General features: G+C 42.8%; 2 protein-coding genes across 2 annotated transcripts; one reads left to right on the forward strand and one right to left on the reverse strand.

Annotated features, from left to right (window-relative positions):
- The first annotated feature begins 632 nt into the window (after window positions 1–632).
- Window positions 633–6,076, forward strand: tm2d3 (TM2 domain containing 3). The gene is made up of 6 exons (XM_049602012.1): window positions 633–788; window positions 1,371–1,472; window positions 2,301–2,461; window positions 2,767–2,941; window positions 4,440–4,515; window positions 4,658–6,076. Exons 1-6 carry the CDS (start codon window positions 650–652, stop codon window positions 4,821–4,823), a joined length of 819 nt encoding a protein of 272 aa, XP_049457969.1. The 5' UTR covers window positions 633–649; the 3' UTR covers window positions 4,824–6,076.
- A 4,333-nt stretch (window positions 6,077–10,409) lies between these two features.
- On the reverse strand, window positions 10,410–16,223 carry larp6a (La ribonucleoprotein 6, translational regulator a). The gene is made up of 3 exons (XM_049601909.1): window positions 15,256–16,223; window positions 13,255–13,453; window positions 10,410–12,416 (listed from the first exon to the last, which is right to left on the reverse strand). Exons 1-3 carry the CDS (start codon window positions 16,041–16,043, stop codon window positions 11,319–11,321), a joined length of 2,085 nt encoding a protein of 694 aa, XP_049457866.1. The 5' UTR covers window positions 16,044–16,223; the 3' UTR covers window positions 10,410–11,318.
- Between the last annotated feature and the right edge of the window lie 1,658 nt (window positions 16,224–17,881).

Consider the following 17,881-nt stretch of genomic DNA (forward strand, 5'->3'; position numbering starts at 1 on the left):
TAGGATTATTTTGTAGAGACATGCAGCCTTCCAGGAATAGGTTTACTCATTCCAAAGAAATGTCTTGAAACTAAGCAGGTGGGGTTTTTTTTTTAATTATCTATTGAGCAATACAGAGCCAGATCCTTTTTTCAGCATGTAGGAACAGATCAGGAACATATGACAGTGTCAGACAGTAAAATTTATTTCTCTCCTACTTCCTGTTTCCATATTAGTGCTTTTGTGCGCATGGGAAGACATTTAGTGTCACCCTACAGAATTCATATCCTTCAAACGCCAAATGAAATGTGACATTACAGGAGGAGTACAGTCAGTGGGCGTAAAAAGATGAGAAACAGGAAGTTGTGCTACTCTTTGTGCTGCATTCATAGTCATCAGAAAGATGGCACAAAAACTCAATAGTATCCTGGTAAAATGGTATTTCGAAGTGACAACAACGTGGTTTATTGTTATTTGCGAAGTGCAGATCTAATCTAAGACGTATGTGAATGGATCAGTGTATTAAACGCATTATGACCAGTTCGTGTCAGCTGAGTATTTCTTCCATCTTCGGGGCTTTGACCATACAACCAAAGAAAAAAGCGAGCAGTTCCCTTGCCTCAGACTAGTGAGGATCGCTGACGTTCTGTTTTTTCCCTACATCACTTGAATGCAGCATAGGTTCACTCTACTGTCTGCAACAATGGCCACTATCTGTCAGATTTGGAGACCGGACCGAGGACGGTGCTTCAAAACCTTCGGAATAGTTTCCGTTTTGTTGCTGGACCTGGTCTTACAGTGTGTTAACGGTATGTTACGTGGACATTTACAGGTTAAAACCAGCCTGACTCGCGTGTAAACGTTTTGTCGTTAGCATACTAACGTTAGCTTCCATCCACTAAGTTAGCAACTGGCAAGCTAGCGAGCTAACACCAGTGCACCTAGCTAGTTAGCAATGAAAACACAGGATGCTGTGATAGTAGCTCTGATTTAACAGTTGTTTGTCTCTTATAACGTTAGCAGACGTGTGGTTAATTATATACTGTTTAATTTACAATACATGACAGCTGACAATTTGCTGCCTCTGCTAATTTGCAAGAAGTGTCACGAGCCAGTTAACGTCTCGGTGATTAGCTTAGCTTAACGTTTGATGTTTAATTACAATAGAATCCTATTTAACGACTTACACATGTACCAGGTGTCTGAGTTATATTCAACCGTACGTTACTGGCGTGTCTGTCCTGGAACACGCTAAATTTTAGTGGTAATCACTTAACCATAGTCAGCACAATAAGTTACGTATTGTGTGTAAGTTAACGTTATTAGGTTTTATAACCACGGTTATAGCAGTGTGATGAACTATATCTTCTTCATTGGCGGTTTTTTGTCAGGCTACCTGAGCTCTCCTCATGTTGGCCAGGACCCTCACTACACCAGAGATGCCCAGCATGGGCCTGTCATCACCAGCCCAGTGGTCCCTGCAGCAGCCTCAGGTAAACTCTAAAGTGATAAAGCAACATTACTCATACTGACTGTAACCTGGAGCTAGAGTTTCTCTTGAACACATCAAGGGACCTACTCTCAGATTGTGTCTTTGTACCTACAAAGAAATAAAGCACTAACTAGACATACCATGTTGACATTTCAATGATTTGATTATTTGAAATCATACATACAGACCCTGAGAGCATTTTCCAACAAAAGGGGTGTGCGACGTAATAGAAAGGGATTCCTCACACACAACCCAAGATTATAAACAGCAAATCAGTGCAGATCTATGTCAGTATTCTGGTAATGTAACCTCTGTAATGTGATACCGTAGCTATCTTCCTAAAATTTAATTTGTCTATGTTATTACATATAAACAAGAGCAGAGAAATAGCAGCTAATCTAGGCAGGGCTGGTCAATTTTCAGATCTATTTTCTCCGTTTATATTTTAGGTTTTCAACATAAAATCGTATTTTCTCTCTTACCCTCCTACGTCAGTTCAAAGAGAATAATGCTCTTTTGTTGTCTAGGGCTAGGCTTTGACGTGTTTTCAACAGAACTACATCTTATTCTTTGCTGGTTAGCAGGCAGCCTTGAGGTAGAAAAAACAGGAGTGTATGGCCTTGCTCAAGTTGGCCTTTCTGTTGAGTGCAGAGCATTAGTCATTTCAATACTTAGAGTAATGTAGTGACAAGTGTATTGCCACACCCATTAATGCTCCCAGACATAAAGTCATAAATTAATTTGCATCAAGGCTGTGTTACATTACATTGATTATTCTAGCTAGAAATGGAGAAAAACATCTGTTACCTAATGTTTTCTTTTTTTGCAGTGTCTCCTGCAGATGAAGAGAGCTACACTTCCAAGTGTCCTAGTGGGGGGGAGTGTAGTCGCCTGCCAGCAGATTGCATGCACTGCAATTACCATCACAACTGCACCTACAAGAAACCAGCATCCTTCACTTGTAAACCTAAAAAAGGAGTTCACTGTACAGTGAGTAGCAGTTAATCTTGTGATAAATCCATGCAGCAAAGTGTAAGAGTGGAAGATTTTCACTCAGAAGTCTAGACCTTGTTTAGCTGACTGATGAAAAGGGAAATGAAACATGGCTCATAAAGTCATGTTGTGCTTGTTGTTGCCATGAAACTGAGAGTGATCTAAACATTGCTTGACAGAAGTCCCCAAGATACATAGTTGCGTGTGGTGAGAATATTAGTGATGTAAACAAACAGCTGCGGTGCTTTAACATGTGAATATCTGTGTATTGATGACGTGGTTTTTTTTTTGTTTGTTTGTAGGGAGAGTCGGGACAGCAGCAAACCAACTTCTCCCTCTCCATCACCTGTCAGTTCTGCTGGCAGCTGGACCCCGCCGAGTATCGCTGCTCAAACTCCACCAACTGTATGACAGTGTCCTGCCCACGCAAGCGCTACAACGCCACCTGTGATGTGTTAGAACATGTGCATTGTTTAGGTATGATAAAGGCTCTGCTGTAAAGCCTGCTTGATGTATTTGCCTTCAGTGGGGCAACTGTGTCTCAGTCAGGCACTGTAGACATAGCTGTTTTGGGAAATTAGATATTTACAGATATTCTCAGTTAAAATGTACATAGTGACCCTTCTGCTGAGAGCAAAAATGTGAATTGTTAGGTATGTATGGATACTGTTCAGTTTCCTATGCAGGGCTTGGCTGTCTATTAGTTGATGATTAATGCGATCTAAAAATAATATTGTTGAATAATTATGGTCATACAGTTTTCAGTCCTATTTCTTATTGCTGTCTTAAGGTCTACCATACAAATCATCACCAGCTGTAAATCGAGCAAATACATAGTGTGTATTATATTTTGTCTATGACAATTAACTACTTTGGCAGCGGTATTTACACATCCCCAAAAAAGTATTTTTATAATTGTTTGCCACCAGCTGACCTGTTACTTGTCAGCCCATTTTGGTGGACGTTGCAAGTTAATTAATGAAAAAGAAGACCTGTCCCACCCATTGTGTTGATTAAGTTTTCAGCATTTTTTTAAAGGTGCTCTTAGCAACTTAAAGCTCCAGTAGGCAACATTGTTTTGGTATAATTGAGTAAAAATTGTATAATATCCTCTAAGCATAATGTAAATCAAGTGGTCTGAGACAAACAATAGGTTTCTGCACCTCACCATGGCTCTGTGTTCAGCCTCTAAAGAATCAGTATCATGCCGATGTGCATCAACCAATCAAAGGTCAGCTCAGACCGCTGCGTTCCTATTGGCTGTTGTACTGCATATGCGCGTTCCCGTGCCGCCAGCAGAAGGGGAGAGCAAGCGGCAAGGGCGAACGGTGCACCAGGTAAAATAACTATTCCAGCACCAGCAACTGCCTACACGGCTAAACAACCCAAAAAAAAGGAAGACAGAACTCGATTCCCCGGAGCCCGGAGGGAGGGGAAGGCTGAGGTGGGGCCGGGCCTGGCCGGAGGGCGCAAGGGTTGGCTGGGGGAGCGGAGCCGAGGGCTCTCCGCGGAGGAGAGCCGAGCTGAGGGGGTATGTGTGGGGCAGGCTGCTGTGTGGTGAGGGAGAGCCGAGGCTCGGGAGTATGTGCAGGTTCGTGAGGGAGGGATGGGGAGGGCTGCTGCGTGGAGAGGGAGAGCCAAGGCTCCCAGAGAAGGAGAAATAGAACCAAGTAGGATAAAATATTCGCGTGCTCGTCTGGTAGGAGGGGCTCAGGGCGGAGACGAACGAAACCTAACTCAGATGAGACTCAAAAATCAACCATTTTCAGGCTTTCTACCTACTGCAGCTTTAATGACGAGTCTTAAAGGAATACGCTACCCCACAAATGATCACGTGTTTATCAATTACTCACTTTTGTCATGTTGAACTCTCAGAACTCCTGAAATATTATTGTGGTCTTCTCAATTTGTGAAAACTTTTGAACTTCAGGACCACTGTCTGTTTCCACTTAATATTTATTTTTTCCTTCTGCAGGTAAAAGACGTTTTCAGAAACGTTTATTTTGTAACTGGACTGGAGGATACAAATGGTCGACAGCATTAGCACTCAGGTAAAACCTGCTTCTAGTATGTCCAGAGTTATGACTCGCTTAGATGCTTGAAACATTGTACAAAAATCAATGTGAATCAGGATGTGTGCTCTAATAGTATCTCTAACTTTGTTCTGTGTTTTTCTCTCATGTCCGTCTGCAGCATTACTCTTGGCGGCTTTGGGGCTGATAGGTTTTATCTGGGCCAATGGAGAGAGGGTCTGGGAAAACTGTTCAGCTTTGGAGGCCTGGGCATTTGGACATTGATAGACGTTCTTCTGATAGGGGTTGGTTATGTGGGACCAGCTGACGGTTCTCTCTATATCTGAAGTTTTGGAGACATGGCTGGATGGTTTGTGCTCTCTTCCCCTTCACACCGCTTCACTCTCAAAGATTGAAGATCTGAGATGCTGTGTTCTTGGCACGTTTGCTTGCCCGAGCTCGCTGTGCAACACGTCTCCATCCCATCTGCTAACAGGCAGGAAGTGTTTTCCTCATTACACCAACGATGTCTCTACCCACACAAACCATCAGATCAATCCCAATCGTTCTGTATCCGTCTCCAGTTGAGATTCTGTAGATGGATCTGTGCAGCGGGATGAGAAGCCAGTCATTACGTCTGTCTGGTTGGTTTGACTTAAACGATGGTCAGACTCCATCACACTGATACATAGATAGATTTGGTTTCCCATGGAGCAGTTCTTTCACAGATATCCTGCCACCTTGGAGGCATGTGTTGCTCCCTCCTTATTGCAAGGTAAATGCATCAATGGGGGGTCAAATGGTAACCATGGCTACAGAGCTTTTCATGGGGATACCAGTCACAGCAGACATGCTGAGAGGTAATATTTATGTCCTGAAAGAAAGCATGAATATGCAGAAGGGAAATTGTTCAGGTATTTTCTATTGACAACAGACAGTTGGTCTTGTGGATGAGTTCAACGGTTATTTTACATGTGCTTTATTTTTCCCCACATTAAGTCAGGCCACTACTGTAAAAACATTGCCTTAAGGGATAGATGAATGATACGATGGCTTTTTAAAAGCTTAAATGTAGGAAAGTTAAAGTTCACTGATAAACTTCACGTTATAAAGTAAATTTGTAAGAGCTACTGTATCATCAAACAGCAGCTGGAATTGGTAGAGAACCAGAGAGAAGTGCAGGGGTGAGAACTTCTTCCATAATATATATCATCACTTACTCACAACATGTAGTCTAAGTTTTGGGAGACGCAGAGATAATCTCTCACAGTGTATGTTTGTACATGATTAATATTGAAACACTTCAACTGTGTTGCACTAGCAAACTGCAGTTACTTGTGGTTTCCCGTGTTGGAGATATTGGAGATATCCTGTGTATACAACTGGTATTTTCCCTCACTCATTTTCATTCTTCACATGGTAAAAGAAAAACTGTGTACTAACACTGTAAAGTCTAAGCCTGATACTGTGTGGCACCAATGTGCACACCTCTCACTTCATGTAAATACATTTTCTGTTTTCAGTGTCAGGTAGTTTTAATCTGTTTCAAACACTGTAAATGACATTTTTTAAGTTATGTAAATAAAATTGTGAAATATTATATGTGGTTATTTAATTGTACTGGCAGTACGGACAGGTTGTCAGTGGATATATGAGAACCATGGCTGAACGTTTCACTCGGCTTATGGTAGCATTTAATGGCGCCACACTGCTCCAGGTTTTACAAAAAGAGAAGTGGATTTTGAAGGCATCAGAAAAGGGGACCAAGCCAATAATTAAAGAGATTTAACATAATTTTGACAACCATCTCTATGTTGGCACAACCTCATACTCGAAGCTAAAATATTTGAATTCTAAAATTTTAGATTGCAATAAGCAAGCAGTGTTTCCTCAGTTCCAAAATCATCCTGCCTGTTTTTTCTTTTCTGATGCTCTATCATTACCTTAATATAAGGTCAGTGTCATTTCAACATAGGGACAGATGCTTTGTTTCAAGGGGCCATGAGCTCAGGCCTCCTACGCAAATGCGTCTGATTGGAATTAAGAGCTCTATTATTAGCTGGGGTTATTTTCACAGATGTCTGTGCTTTTTCTCACATTAAACACAGAGTGCTGCCAGGAGCCTGTGGCCCCCACAGGCGTGTGACAGAAGGAGGGGGTCAGGGGTTCAGCAGCTGAGCAACACTACCTTCCCAAACCAACACTGCTTTTGAGGTAGATATTAAAATTACCACAGATTGGTTAAAAATGACCAGAGAGTGACAGGTATACGGTAATTTTAGTGTATCAGTTATGCCAAGTTTTTACAACAGCTCTATTTCATTCAACAATTTATGACGATATGGCTGCGCTCATGTTACATAATGTGAGGATAAGAAAAAAAATAGTAAAGTAATGACAGGGAGAAAAAAAAATCATTTCCTTTTTAGTAAGGGCTTGCTTTTTGTGTCGACTTTTCTGATTGGCTGCTGTGCTGAGACTCTTGTAAATTTACTCCACCCTAATTCTAGTTCCTCAAAGTTGTCAGTGCCCACTCACAGCCACTCCAGCTCCATCCCACGGACTGATGCAAGTGTGTGTCATACACTCTGAGCTGAGGAGAGATTCTGCAAAATGACTATTTTTTTGTCACCTTTTGAAAACCCGCAATTTAAATATTGACAAAAGGCTTCCACAACATGTTCCCTGTGATTATTGCGAGTGATGACCTCAGCATGACCTCACTTTGAATCATACTGCATGGTTATCTGTATTCTACTACCAGTCATTGGGTATAACATACTGAATGGATGTGTTTGTACATCCAACTGTGTATGCATGTGAGTGTGAGCAAACTATTATATGTTACATGTATTTTAAACTGTAGAGGATTCATAATTAAATAACATAATGATGGCAGTACACTTCAGTATAACACAAAGCTGAATGCACAATGACTCCACATACATTAATTTGTACAATAATGAGCTCAAACACAAAGCTGGAAGGTTCTACTCTTTAAAAGATGTAATCTGATCATCCCATCTCACTAATTATGTCTGGGGAAAATCAAGGCTGGAATGAATAGATAAATTACTGCATTAAATATCTTTTTAGTCATACATCAGAGGCCACTGCCTAATTACAAATAATGGCCAGAGTGGTATTTGGTTTTGCAATTATCCCTCTTTATAATATTCCCATTTGCTGCAAGTAAGAAACCATCCTTATTCTTAGTGGCAATTACATAGAACTTCGTCTTATGAGAATAATAGTTTAATTTTGTGGTACTTATCCCAAACAGTTATTTTTCACACTGTCAGAATGAGCAGTCACTGGGAGATAAGCCAAAAATATTGTCTGTCGAAGGCAGACAATATCACGACTTCCTGATTTTGAATTTCTAATCAAAAGCAGAGAACAAAAGTTTATTCATCCCTCTCTTACACAATCCCATTTAGTCCCATCGCAGCTTTGAATGTTGGAGCATCGGCTCTGACCCTCTGTATCAAGCACCACCGAGCAGATTGTGTCCTGCCATTATGTTCACTCCCACAGGAGATCATATCTCTAACAAAAAAAAAAAAAAAAAAAAAAGTGGATAAACAGAATGTTGCAGCTGCATGAATTCAAAACGTCTAACGGCTCTGCAAGCATCCAACTATAAAATGTATTCACCACCCTCGGACTTATTCATTTTTGTTTTGTAACACAGCATCGCATTAGAGTGGAGTAATTAAATCAGCAAAGAGGAGCGTTTAATGACAACATGAAAACAGCACTCTACAATATTATCCAAATGAAGAACAAATATAAAACACAGAACAATTGATTGTGTAAGTGCTCACACCCTGTGCTACAACATGCAAATCATCAGTGGTGCAGCCAGTTTTTTAAAGGCACATTACAGAGGTGTGGACTCATGTCACACCATTTGGACTTGTCAGACTCGAGTCACAAATGTGATGACTTAAGACTTGACTTCACAAAATAAAAAATTTTGACTTCAGCCTTTTGACCTAAAAAATACTTGACAGCTTCCCCCAAGACCAAAGATTAAAAAGTATGTTATGCAAAATATGTGTCACAAATCAACTGCTTTTGCTTCATTTCCTGAATCAACTATTTCCAGTGAGTTAACACTTCATACCACAGATCCACTCTGGTTGAACCAATCTGACCACGTCCAGTTAAGCTGCATGAGAGAACCATGATAAACTGATGTTACGTTACTGAATGCCTGTTTGAAAAAAACACAATCCAAAGAAAATTTGTATACAAAAACTATGTAGTGGTAAACAGCAAACAAACAGTAGTATGCAAAATGTGAAAGTCGAAAATTACAGACAGCTTCCAACTTTATTTGACATTTGAAGTTGCACAAAAGACAAAAGTCTAGGCTAAATACCATGGCAAGCTAATACTTTGCTTAAGTTATTACTCTGTTGTTTAAATGGCAGAACATTTGGTGAGAAGTGTATTATGACTTGTTTGGGACTCAAAACTTGGGACTTTACCTGGGACTTGTCCATCTTGTCTTGGGATTTGAGTGCAAAGACTTGAGACTTACTTAACACTTTAAAATCAATGACTTGGTCCCACCTCTAGCACCTGTGTGACAAGTGATTTTGAGATCAATACACCTGTGTCTCAAAAGTTAAACAGCTGGTTAGTCATTTTCATGGTAAAAGCACAAAGGAACAATAACACAATACCAACCTGTGGAAGGATACTAGAAAATTTGCAGACTGAAGTATCCCTAAAAGCCTGTCCTAACAACACTAAATGTCTGTGTGAGAAGAGCGTCAGTAAGCAGAGCCAGAGGATTGTAAGTATTATAACTGGCTCAAATACAGCCGAGCACTTGCAAGACAGCTTGTGGGAGACTGACACAAAAAGTAAGACAGTCTTCCAAAAACTGAGCTTTTTGTCCATCATACTAAATCCTAAGTGTTATGTAAGTCAAACACAGCACACAAGCAGAAACACACTGTGCCCAGCATGAAGCCTCGTGGCAGCATCATGCTGTGGGGATGCTCCTCTGCAGTAGGCCCTGGAAGGCTTACGAAAGAAAAGGTTAACACGAGTGCAGGCATAATACAGACAAATCATAGAGGAAAATCTGCTGCATTCTGAGGGGATATGACTTATTTTCCTGCAAGCCAACTACTCCAAACATAAAGCCGAAGCTAGACAGGAAGTTACTGTATTCAAAATAACAAAGATGCTGTCCAATTCTGAACCCAAAACCTCAATTCAATCAAGAATCTGTGGCAAGACTTGAAAATTGCTGTTCACTCAAGGTCTCCGTGCAACGTGACAGAGCACAGACAATGGATGAATGGGAACGTCCAGTTGTGCAAGCCTTACAGATCCATCCAGCTGTAACTGCGATCAAAAAGGTGCCTCTGCTACACAGCATAACTGAAGGAAGTGAAAACTTATAAAACCAGTTGGGTTGTGTGTTATATATTTATATTCAATTTGGATCATCTGTAGACGTTCTGACACTGTCTTCCTATTGCTCTGTGTCAGTAAAGCCTAAATGCATCCACTTTAAACACTGTAAATCATGAAAAGTCAAAGGTTAGTGAATACAATGTCTTGGCATCGCAAATACAAAGACACAGGCAATTTGATTGCTTTACATGTGCAACTGGTCTGCTCTACCGTTTTGTTAATTTTATGTTCCTGGTGCAGGGTTGATATATCTTATAATCCATTATCTCTCTTATCATTCCTCCATCTGTGCAATCCATTTCAAAAACACTAGTTTGCCAATTCTGCCTTCCAAGAGTGGAGTCGCCTCTACAGTTTTGGCTCGGCAACAATATATTGCTTAAATCTCACTTACATACTGAAACAAATACTAAGACTGGATCATGGTTGTTTCAGACCAGCATGATCACCTCGAAATGTGCCACAAATAAAAGAGAAAGTCAGGTCAATTGCAATTTCAGTGATTTATTTGTACAATATAGGAATCGCACTGTACAAATACCCCAGCTCAGATGTAAAGGCAAGAACATGAGCATTTTTTTTTTTCTGTCTGACCCAAACATCCCTCAAACCTCACTGTGAGCTTTTTAAACTGATGGAAACAGATGCCAAGAAGAAACATAAAAAATAAAGCTAAAAAATTAAATAAAGCAGCTATTTGCCAAACAAATGTGGGCTAGACGAAGACCCTTCCCAACTAAGTGCCAAAGCTTACTGAAATTACTGAAATTAAAAAAGGCGAAATAAAAAACTAAAAAAATATCATGTCCAGATTTAACTGTCCAACCTTTATGGCAGTGGAGCGATTATGGCCTCAGTTTAAATAGCATGTCAAAAAAACAAAAAACAAAAAAAAACAAACAAACAAACAACAACAACAAATGGAACTCACAGTAGACAAATACAGAAAAGGCATATGGTGATATCTCTATCAAGTCCATGTGCCTATGCCACTTACACCACTTACACATTTACACACCATCCACAGACAATGTTGTGAGCTTTTACACACAAGACAGGACACTTTTCAATTTAAAAAAAAAAAAAAAAAAAAAAAAAAAATGGAATCCCCTCTCCACCCCATGTAGAACATGTTTAGACAGCAATGGATATGACATGGTCCTTTTCAAAGCAATATCAATTTACATTCACTCAAATTTCCATTAGTAAATCACTAATGTTACCATGGTAACTCAAAACGTTGTATAAAAATATAACAAAGACTGAAAACTGATGCACTCAACAAAAATATATCTACACAGTCTCAAATGTAGGGTGGGGGCTGAGCGACATGGCCAAGAACAGCTCATATTTTTCCAATATATACTTTGACTTCTGGGGAATGAGTAAGGATGCTGCACATATCAAGTCTGAGTGGCAGCAGTCTTTCCCCTCTCGCTAACAGAGACACAGTGAAAGCCGCGGGTTCCATCGGGACCCCTTGGCAGCCTCATTACACCAGGCGGCAGACCATCGGCGTTCTGGATCTTTCTACCCAGCATCGGGCTGCCCACCGGACTGCTCTCCTGAGACGCCACCTGCTTGCGCCGCTGTACCCACGGGCTCCCTGAAGGGGTGAGGCTACTGTCTGAGGAGTAGTCTGCCCAGCGGCGCCCAGGCTCAGGGCTCAGTCTGCCCTCGCTTGCCAAGGGAGATTTGTGGGAATGAGGAGATTTGCGCTGAGGACAGGGGCTGGCACGGGGGCTAGACCAGGGACTGTTGCGTGGGGACATACCAGGACTGAGGTGATTGTTCTGGAAGTTGATGCCTGCAGTGGTGGGGCTGAGCTTGTTGCAGGACAGGGACTTTCTGGCCAGCCTCGGGGATGTGGGGGTGCTCTCAGTCTCTGAGGAGCTGCAGGCCGAGTCATCCCCGTGATACTGAAGCTCTCGTACCCTGCTGTTGAGCGAACGACTTTTGCGCATCCCTCCTTCCTCACGCGGTCGTTCCTTGGGCACCTTCTTCTTGGGCGGCTTGGTGCCAATCAGGACTACTTTCAACCCCAGCGAACCGGGTCCTCCATCCTCGCTCCCCACAGCTTCATTCGCTTTAACAGCAGCCTCCACCTCCTCAAACTCCACAATGGCGCACTCCTCAGTGCCTAGTTGAGTGTAGCGACCGCTAAGCCTCTTCAGGTCAGCCGGCAGGTCCTTCCCAAGCTTCAGGACTCTGACAGAGGCAATGGCGCCATATGCTCCGAACTCCTTCAGCAACAGCTTCATCAGCTGCTCCTGCTGAGTGGCTCCTCCCTCACTGCCTCCATTATCCTTGGTGAGAGCTGCCAGCTCCGGCCACCTCTGTAAATCACTTAACAGCAGCATGCGGCTAGGCAACGACTCGCTGGCAAAGACTGGCACTGCGGATTTACGCCGCACCTTACGCCCCTCATCATTCAGCTCAAGTAGCTTTGAGTGTCTCAGAGCATAAGCAGTTGTTCTCCAGTCACGGGTCAAGTGTTTCACCTGCAAAACAGACAATACTTGTGTTACATGGTTGAGATGTTAAGTGGTTTAAGGGGGGCATCTCGTAACCATTCAATATTGATCCCTACAACAGCTTCTCTTTGAGAGTTATAAAGCTCCAGTTGAAGAAATTGGCTAAACAGCAACTTAAGCCTGTTGGCAGGATCAATCAGCAGTTTGCACTGGCTTCCTTTCAGTCATACTTCCTGAATCAATAGCTGTACTAAACATCCTGGCTCCACTGCATTACTCAATTCATCACTGTTTAATATGCTCAGGTATAAAATGCATCACCTTAGTGTCATCAAGCTCATGTGTGAATCCTTGTTTATATAAAAAACGAGCATGTGCGTGGGGACTCATCACTTGTGGCATAAACAGATTTTTTTTTTTTTTTTTTAAACCCAACAAATCTGTATGCATGGGCATAAAGTAACACCAGCTGCTGTGAATCAATGTGAGAATATCAATGCACTTCCAACCACTAGTCATGGTGACACTAGAAACAGCCAGTCACTGCTATCCAATTCTCATGAGCCCATACGTCATTGGGAATAGCAAGCGGCAAAACACAGCTTCCCATTTTAGCCTTCTTCTCAGTTTTGATTTATCTTCACATTATTCACTGACAATCAGCTCAGGAATATAACATTTCTAACATTAAAAGCACATAATGAGCCATTGCTGGGCTATTACTACTACTACTATAGCATGTGGTGTGTACACTATAATTTAGCCCATAATAGCAAAGGCTTTCTGTGTAATTTCCAGCTTCATCCGGAACAGGGAATTACAATTACTTCCAGAGTATACCCAGGTGATTTGCAGTCATGGTTACCTTTTTGAACGAAGTGAGCAACTTGACGCTGACAAATCCCAGTTTGTTGCGCCTGACATGCTTGAGGAGGAAGGCATCATGCTCCAGGTTCTCATCGGACAGGTAGTACTCGATCTGAGCAACCAACTTTTGGATGAGCTCTGAATCTGGGGGCTGCCAGCTCTCCTCCTCCAATTCCCCTCCGCTGGTCCCGGCACCACTGTGTGTGGGAAGACAACATGCATCATGGTCAGCAGAGACTCTTACATCACCGGAACAACAAATTGCTTCGTATCCCAAACTGTTGATATCTTTACAACTGTTACACATTTCACTTTCATTAATACAATAAGCCAGAGGCTTACGAGTTGCTGGCAGGAACGCATCCTCGTCCTGCCATTTCTCTCTGCAATTTTCCTTGCAGCAGTTGTCAAGCTGTGTCTTCTGTGCCGTAGTCACCATGCCTCAGTGCCAAACCTCGACACCAGTGCCCCACCAATACTGACTCTGCCAAGACCTCTCCATCTGAAGGGCGCAGAGTCACAGGCTCTCCCTCCCACACAGAACATGGTGGCTCACCAGATCAACTTCACACAATTTACAAAAACTGGTACCAACACTGCATAGTTGAAGCTTTTAGGCCACTATTTGATCTCAGTCAGACACGTGGCTGACGCTGTGAAGCAGCACAGTCAGGTAGTGTTGCAGATTAGAGTGAGGGTCTGAATGAAATTTTGTGGATGACTCATCACCTCCTCCAGCCTCCTCCCCTCCTTTTCCTCCTGCGCGCACACCCTCAGTCAACAGCTTTCCAGCCGGCTGACCGCACAGCTGGCACGAGCCCACTGCTTCCCCAGGACCTCAGATAAAGACGATCACGAAGTGAGCTCTTAGAGGAGAATATGTCACTGTCAGCACAATCATTTAAAAATGTGAATGAAACTAAATACAGCAGCAGCACTGGAGACACAGATTGTCTTTATAATGGATTGTGATGAAGTTTACTTTCAGGTCACTATTACAGTGAGTAAAGCACTGAAAGTCACTGGAGAGATGCTGCAGTAATATTAGAAAAGTCACATGTACAGACAGCTGATAACCTACACTTTCCTTTCAGATCCTAACATGCCTCCTATCAGATGTTTAGTGTGCTTAAAATATATCCTGTGTGGAAAAAGCGTGCCACAAGGCACCGGCCTGCACAGTGCAGGTGTGACAGAAGCTCTTTATGCCAGAGAGGTTTTAAGGTGTGACCTGCAGGCAACCTGAAAAGCTTGGTATGGACAAAGCGATTTATTTTCCCCGATTGGCCTTTCTATCACTGACTCACTCTTTGCGCACGCAGTCCGAGTAGGGAACTTATAGGCCAGGGGATAAAAATAGCAGGCCATGACGCAGGGGAATTAGATTAAAGCGAAGGTGCCATCCTTTATCTCTCAGGTGTCTGGTCTTGCAGTACTGTTGCTGCCTACAGGTGGTTAAACACTTTCCCCGCCATCCCACCCGGGAGACAATAATATCCACTCGTGTATTGTCTGTGAGGATTTACACTCCAAATTGTGAGCATCTATTGTCCTGCTGGCACATTGTGGTGCCGTCTTTTGTTGGCACTGTCATACACCTGTCGGTTCTATTTGTACAGCATCTTTCTACACCACTGGCATTCTTTCAGTGAAACAAAACGAGCCAACTGTACCCACGCTGCTCATGTTCTGGCAGCTCACCCACTGAAGTTACACGGGCCAATACAGTCTAAAAAAGCCAGACACAGAAATAGACTAATGGGGTTTCAATAACCTTGAGATCAAGAGGGAAACGGTTCATTCACCCTGCAGCCTCACTGAACCCAATCTGCCCGACATGACTACACTTTACTAACATTTATTTAACAAAACATTTACAAATGTTTAAAAAGAAAAGTCTGTCAAGTTTACGAAATGCCTAACTGACTTCTATTCATAGTTTACCGACCTTGTTGTCAGCCCAACAGACAAGTGCCTTAGAGTAGAAAATAACTCAAACCTTGATTTGTCATGTCTTCCGAGTTCGTCTTCACTACAGCTGCCTCCGAGGAAGTCAATATTATTGGATGACACTTCCTCGGGCTCGTCGTCCTCCTCCGCCGCTTGAATGGCCACTGTTATCGTCACCGTGCCCATCTCCTGCGTGTGCTGATCCACGGTGATTACCTCATCGATGCCGTGCTCCGCTGACGCTTCTAAGACGCACTCCGCTGGGCTCGGGTTGGAGCTCCCCACGGACCCACTCATGTTCCTCGAACAAATCAAGGTGCCTCCACCCGCTCCCTTCCCGTTCACGGCTCGTGTAGCAGCAGCAGCAGTAGCAGCAGCGCCTCCCTGGAAGCTTTTAATCTTGCTCGACTCGAAGGCACAGACAGGATACGGGGTGCGTAAAGCTGCTCGACGCTTCTTCGGGCACCACTGATGGCGGAGAAGGACCCAAGGGGCTCCAAAGACGCGCTCCACGGCTCGCCAGAGACCCCCGATCCAGATCCGACCCGATGGAGGGCCCTGAAGAGCAGAGGGGCTTGTAGCAGCCAGCGAGACGCAGCCTGGACCTGGTGAGACCGACGGGCTGGAGCCTCCTTGGGCTTCTACTGCTGCTGCTGCTAGTGCTGCTACTTCCTCATATGTAAGAGGCTTTCTGCTTTTGAAACGAGCTCTGGGATTGGGCCGCGGCAGCGTCTCCTCGCACTCATTCCCAGCCCACAAGCAAAAGCTGACACAAAGCCAAGAGGGAGGCAAGAGGAAGGAGAGGCAGCGCATGAAGGCGTTCACCAAGGCGTGCATGCTTCGCTTTTTTTCATACACAGATTTTTACACACAGACTGTTGCCTTTTTTCTGTGAAGACACGAACGCCCCGTTTACATGGCTCTAAGTAGGGGAGCAAATTCACGTGTTCCTCTCTAATTGGGAAATTGCCGTGTCAAGGACGACCCTTTCTTTAACGCTGCTAATTGGATAATAGGCTCTCAGCGTCTTGCTGCACGCATGGGAAGGGGGTGAAGGCCTATGCACCTGAAGGAAGGAGGAACAATACATGAATAGTAGATGTCAAATCAGAAATTGCAACCATAAAAACTTTACATTAATCAGAGAGGATCTGACACACAAGTCATGACTATAGCCAGGAATTCAAGAGGCAGAATCTTTTAAAGTCTTAAGTCATGAGTCCAAACTCCCCAAGTGATGCCCCTCCCCCCCAAAATGACAAAAGCTCAATGAAAATGTATTCATTCCATATTTTATGAATGGAATTTGCTTTGCACACTTGAGCATCAAACAGTAATGTGAGTATATTAAACTATTTGATCATATTTTCTGCCAAGTTCTCTCAACACAATGGTCTAAATGCTGTTTCAAAGCCTTTTCCACACTTTATTTTAATTTGTTTTATTTTAAAAACTGAAATTTAGGAATATTTACTCTAAAAAAAATCAAAATAATTAATTAAAAACTCACTAAGTGTAATTTTTGTAGCCTAAAACTCTCTATTAAAATTCCCAGGGACAATACCAAGGAGTTTAGTGTCATCAGTGGCAGCTGTGGCTCTGCTCTTGGCTCATGGGACCAGTGACACCTCATTAAAATGAAAACAAAAGTAAACTATGATTATTTCCTTTGTCTTACAATACATTTCCAGCATCACTAATTCCGCTGATGTTGATGTGTAGCACAAGCAAACATGTAGGTGTTCAGTGACAGCAATATTAAAACAGTCATCTGAATATTTGTCTTTGCCATAGCTCTGATCCATTTTTGTAGCTTGTTGTTGGCTTCCATCCTAATAGCCCTGTAAATCACCCACACCAGTGTTGTCGGCTGTTGCCTGCCCTGCATGAAATATCTTTACTCCTCCCCACTGGCAAGCCAGGCTCACAGCTGGTGGGCAGTCTGACTCATTCTCTGCACCACATGCCATACAATGCTCCAGTTTGTGTACAATGCAACATGGGGGGAGAGGGAGGGAGACAATGGGTGAGAGAAAAAGGGAGGGGGGGGTGATGAGGGAGAAATTGGCAGCAAATAATCTGAGGCATTTAGTTTGTTACAGAGGGCTTATTTTCTCAGATGGAGCACAAGAGTCTGCCAAAAGTGTTCCATAAATTTTGAGTCCCACCCTGCCTCTGTATTCTCCCTTGTGTCATAACACTCACTCCCATTTTCTAGAAAATTATTGCACCAACAAACTAAAGATAACTTGCAGTGAAAATAGCAAAACTGTGAGGCAGTCTATCCAGGAAGTGTTGTCAGGACAGCACTGTGCACCTGTTTTGCAGATCACTTCCTCTTTTCAGGCATGAATGTCAGTTTGACGTATGGCCTCCTTCAGGCCTTTTTTTTAACCATCACTGCACGGTTTGCACAAAACAATCCACATAAATATATAAGAAATGCATAAGCTATTGGAAGATGTGTCTATTATTTTGTCCACACTTATGTCACAGCTGTGAACAACAAAATAAGGCCCCTTCCAGTATAATACAATATAATTCAGCTTCCAAAATGGCTGTAGAGTTCAATCAAAACCTCTCTGACACATATTTGACAAACACTAGATAAGACAAACCTGATGGAGACAAGATGAACTACAGGGATGTTGCACTGGAACCAATTAATTCATCCA

Source organism: Epinephelus fuscoguttatus, linkage group LG2 (assembly GCF_011397635.1).
Source record: "Epinephelus fuscoguttatus linkage group LG2, E.fuscoguttatus.final_Chr_v1".
In the NCBI taxonomy this organism is placed as follows: Eukaryota; Metazoa; Chordata; class Actinopteri; order Perciformes; family Serranidae; genus Epinephelus; species Epinephelus fuscoguttatus.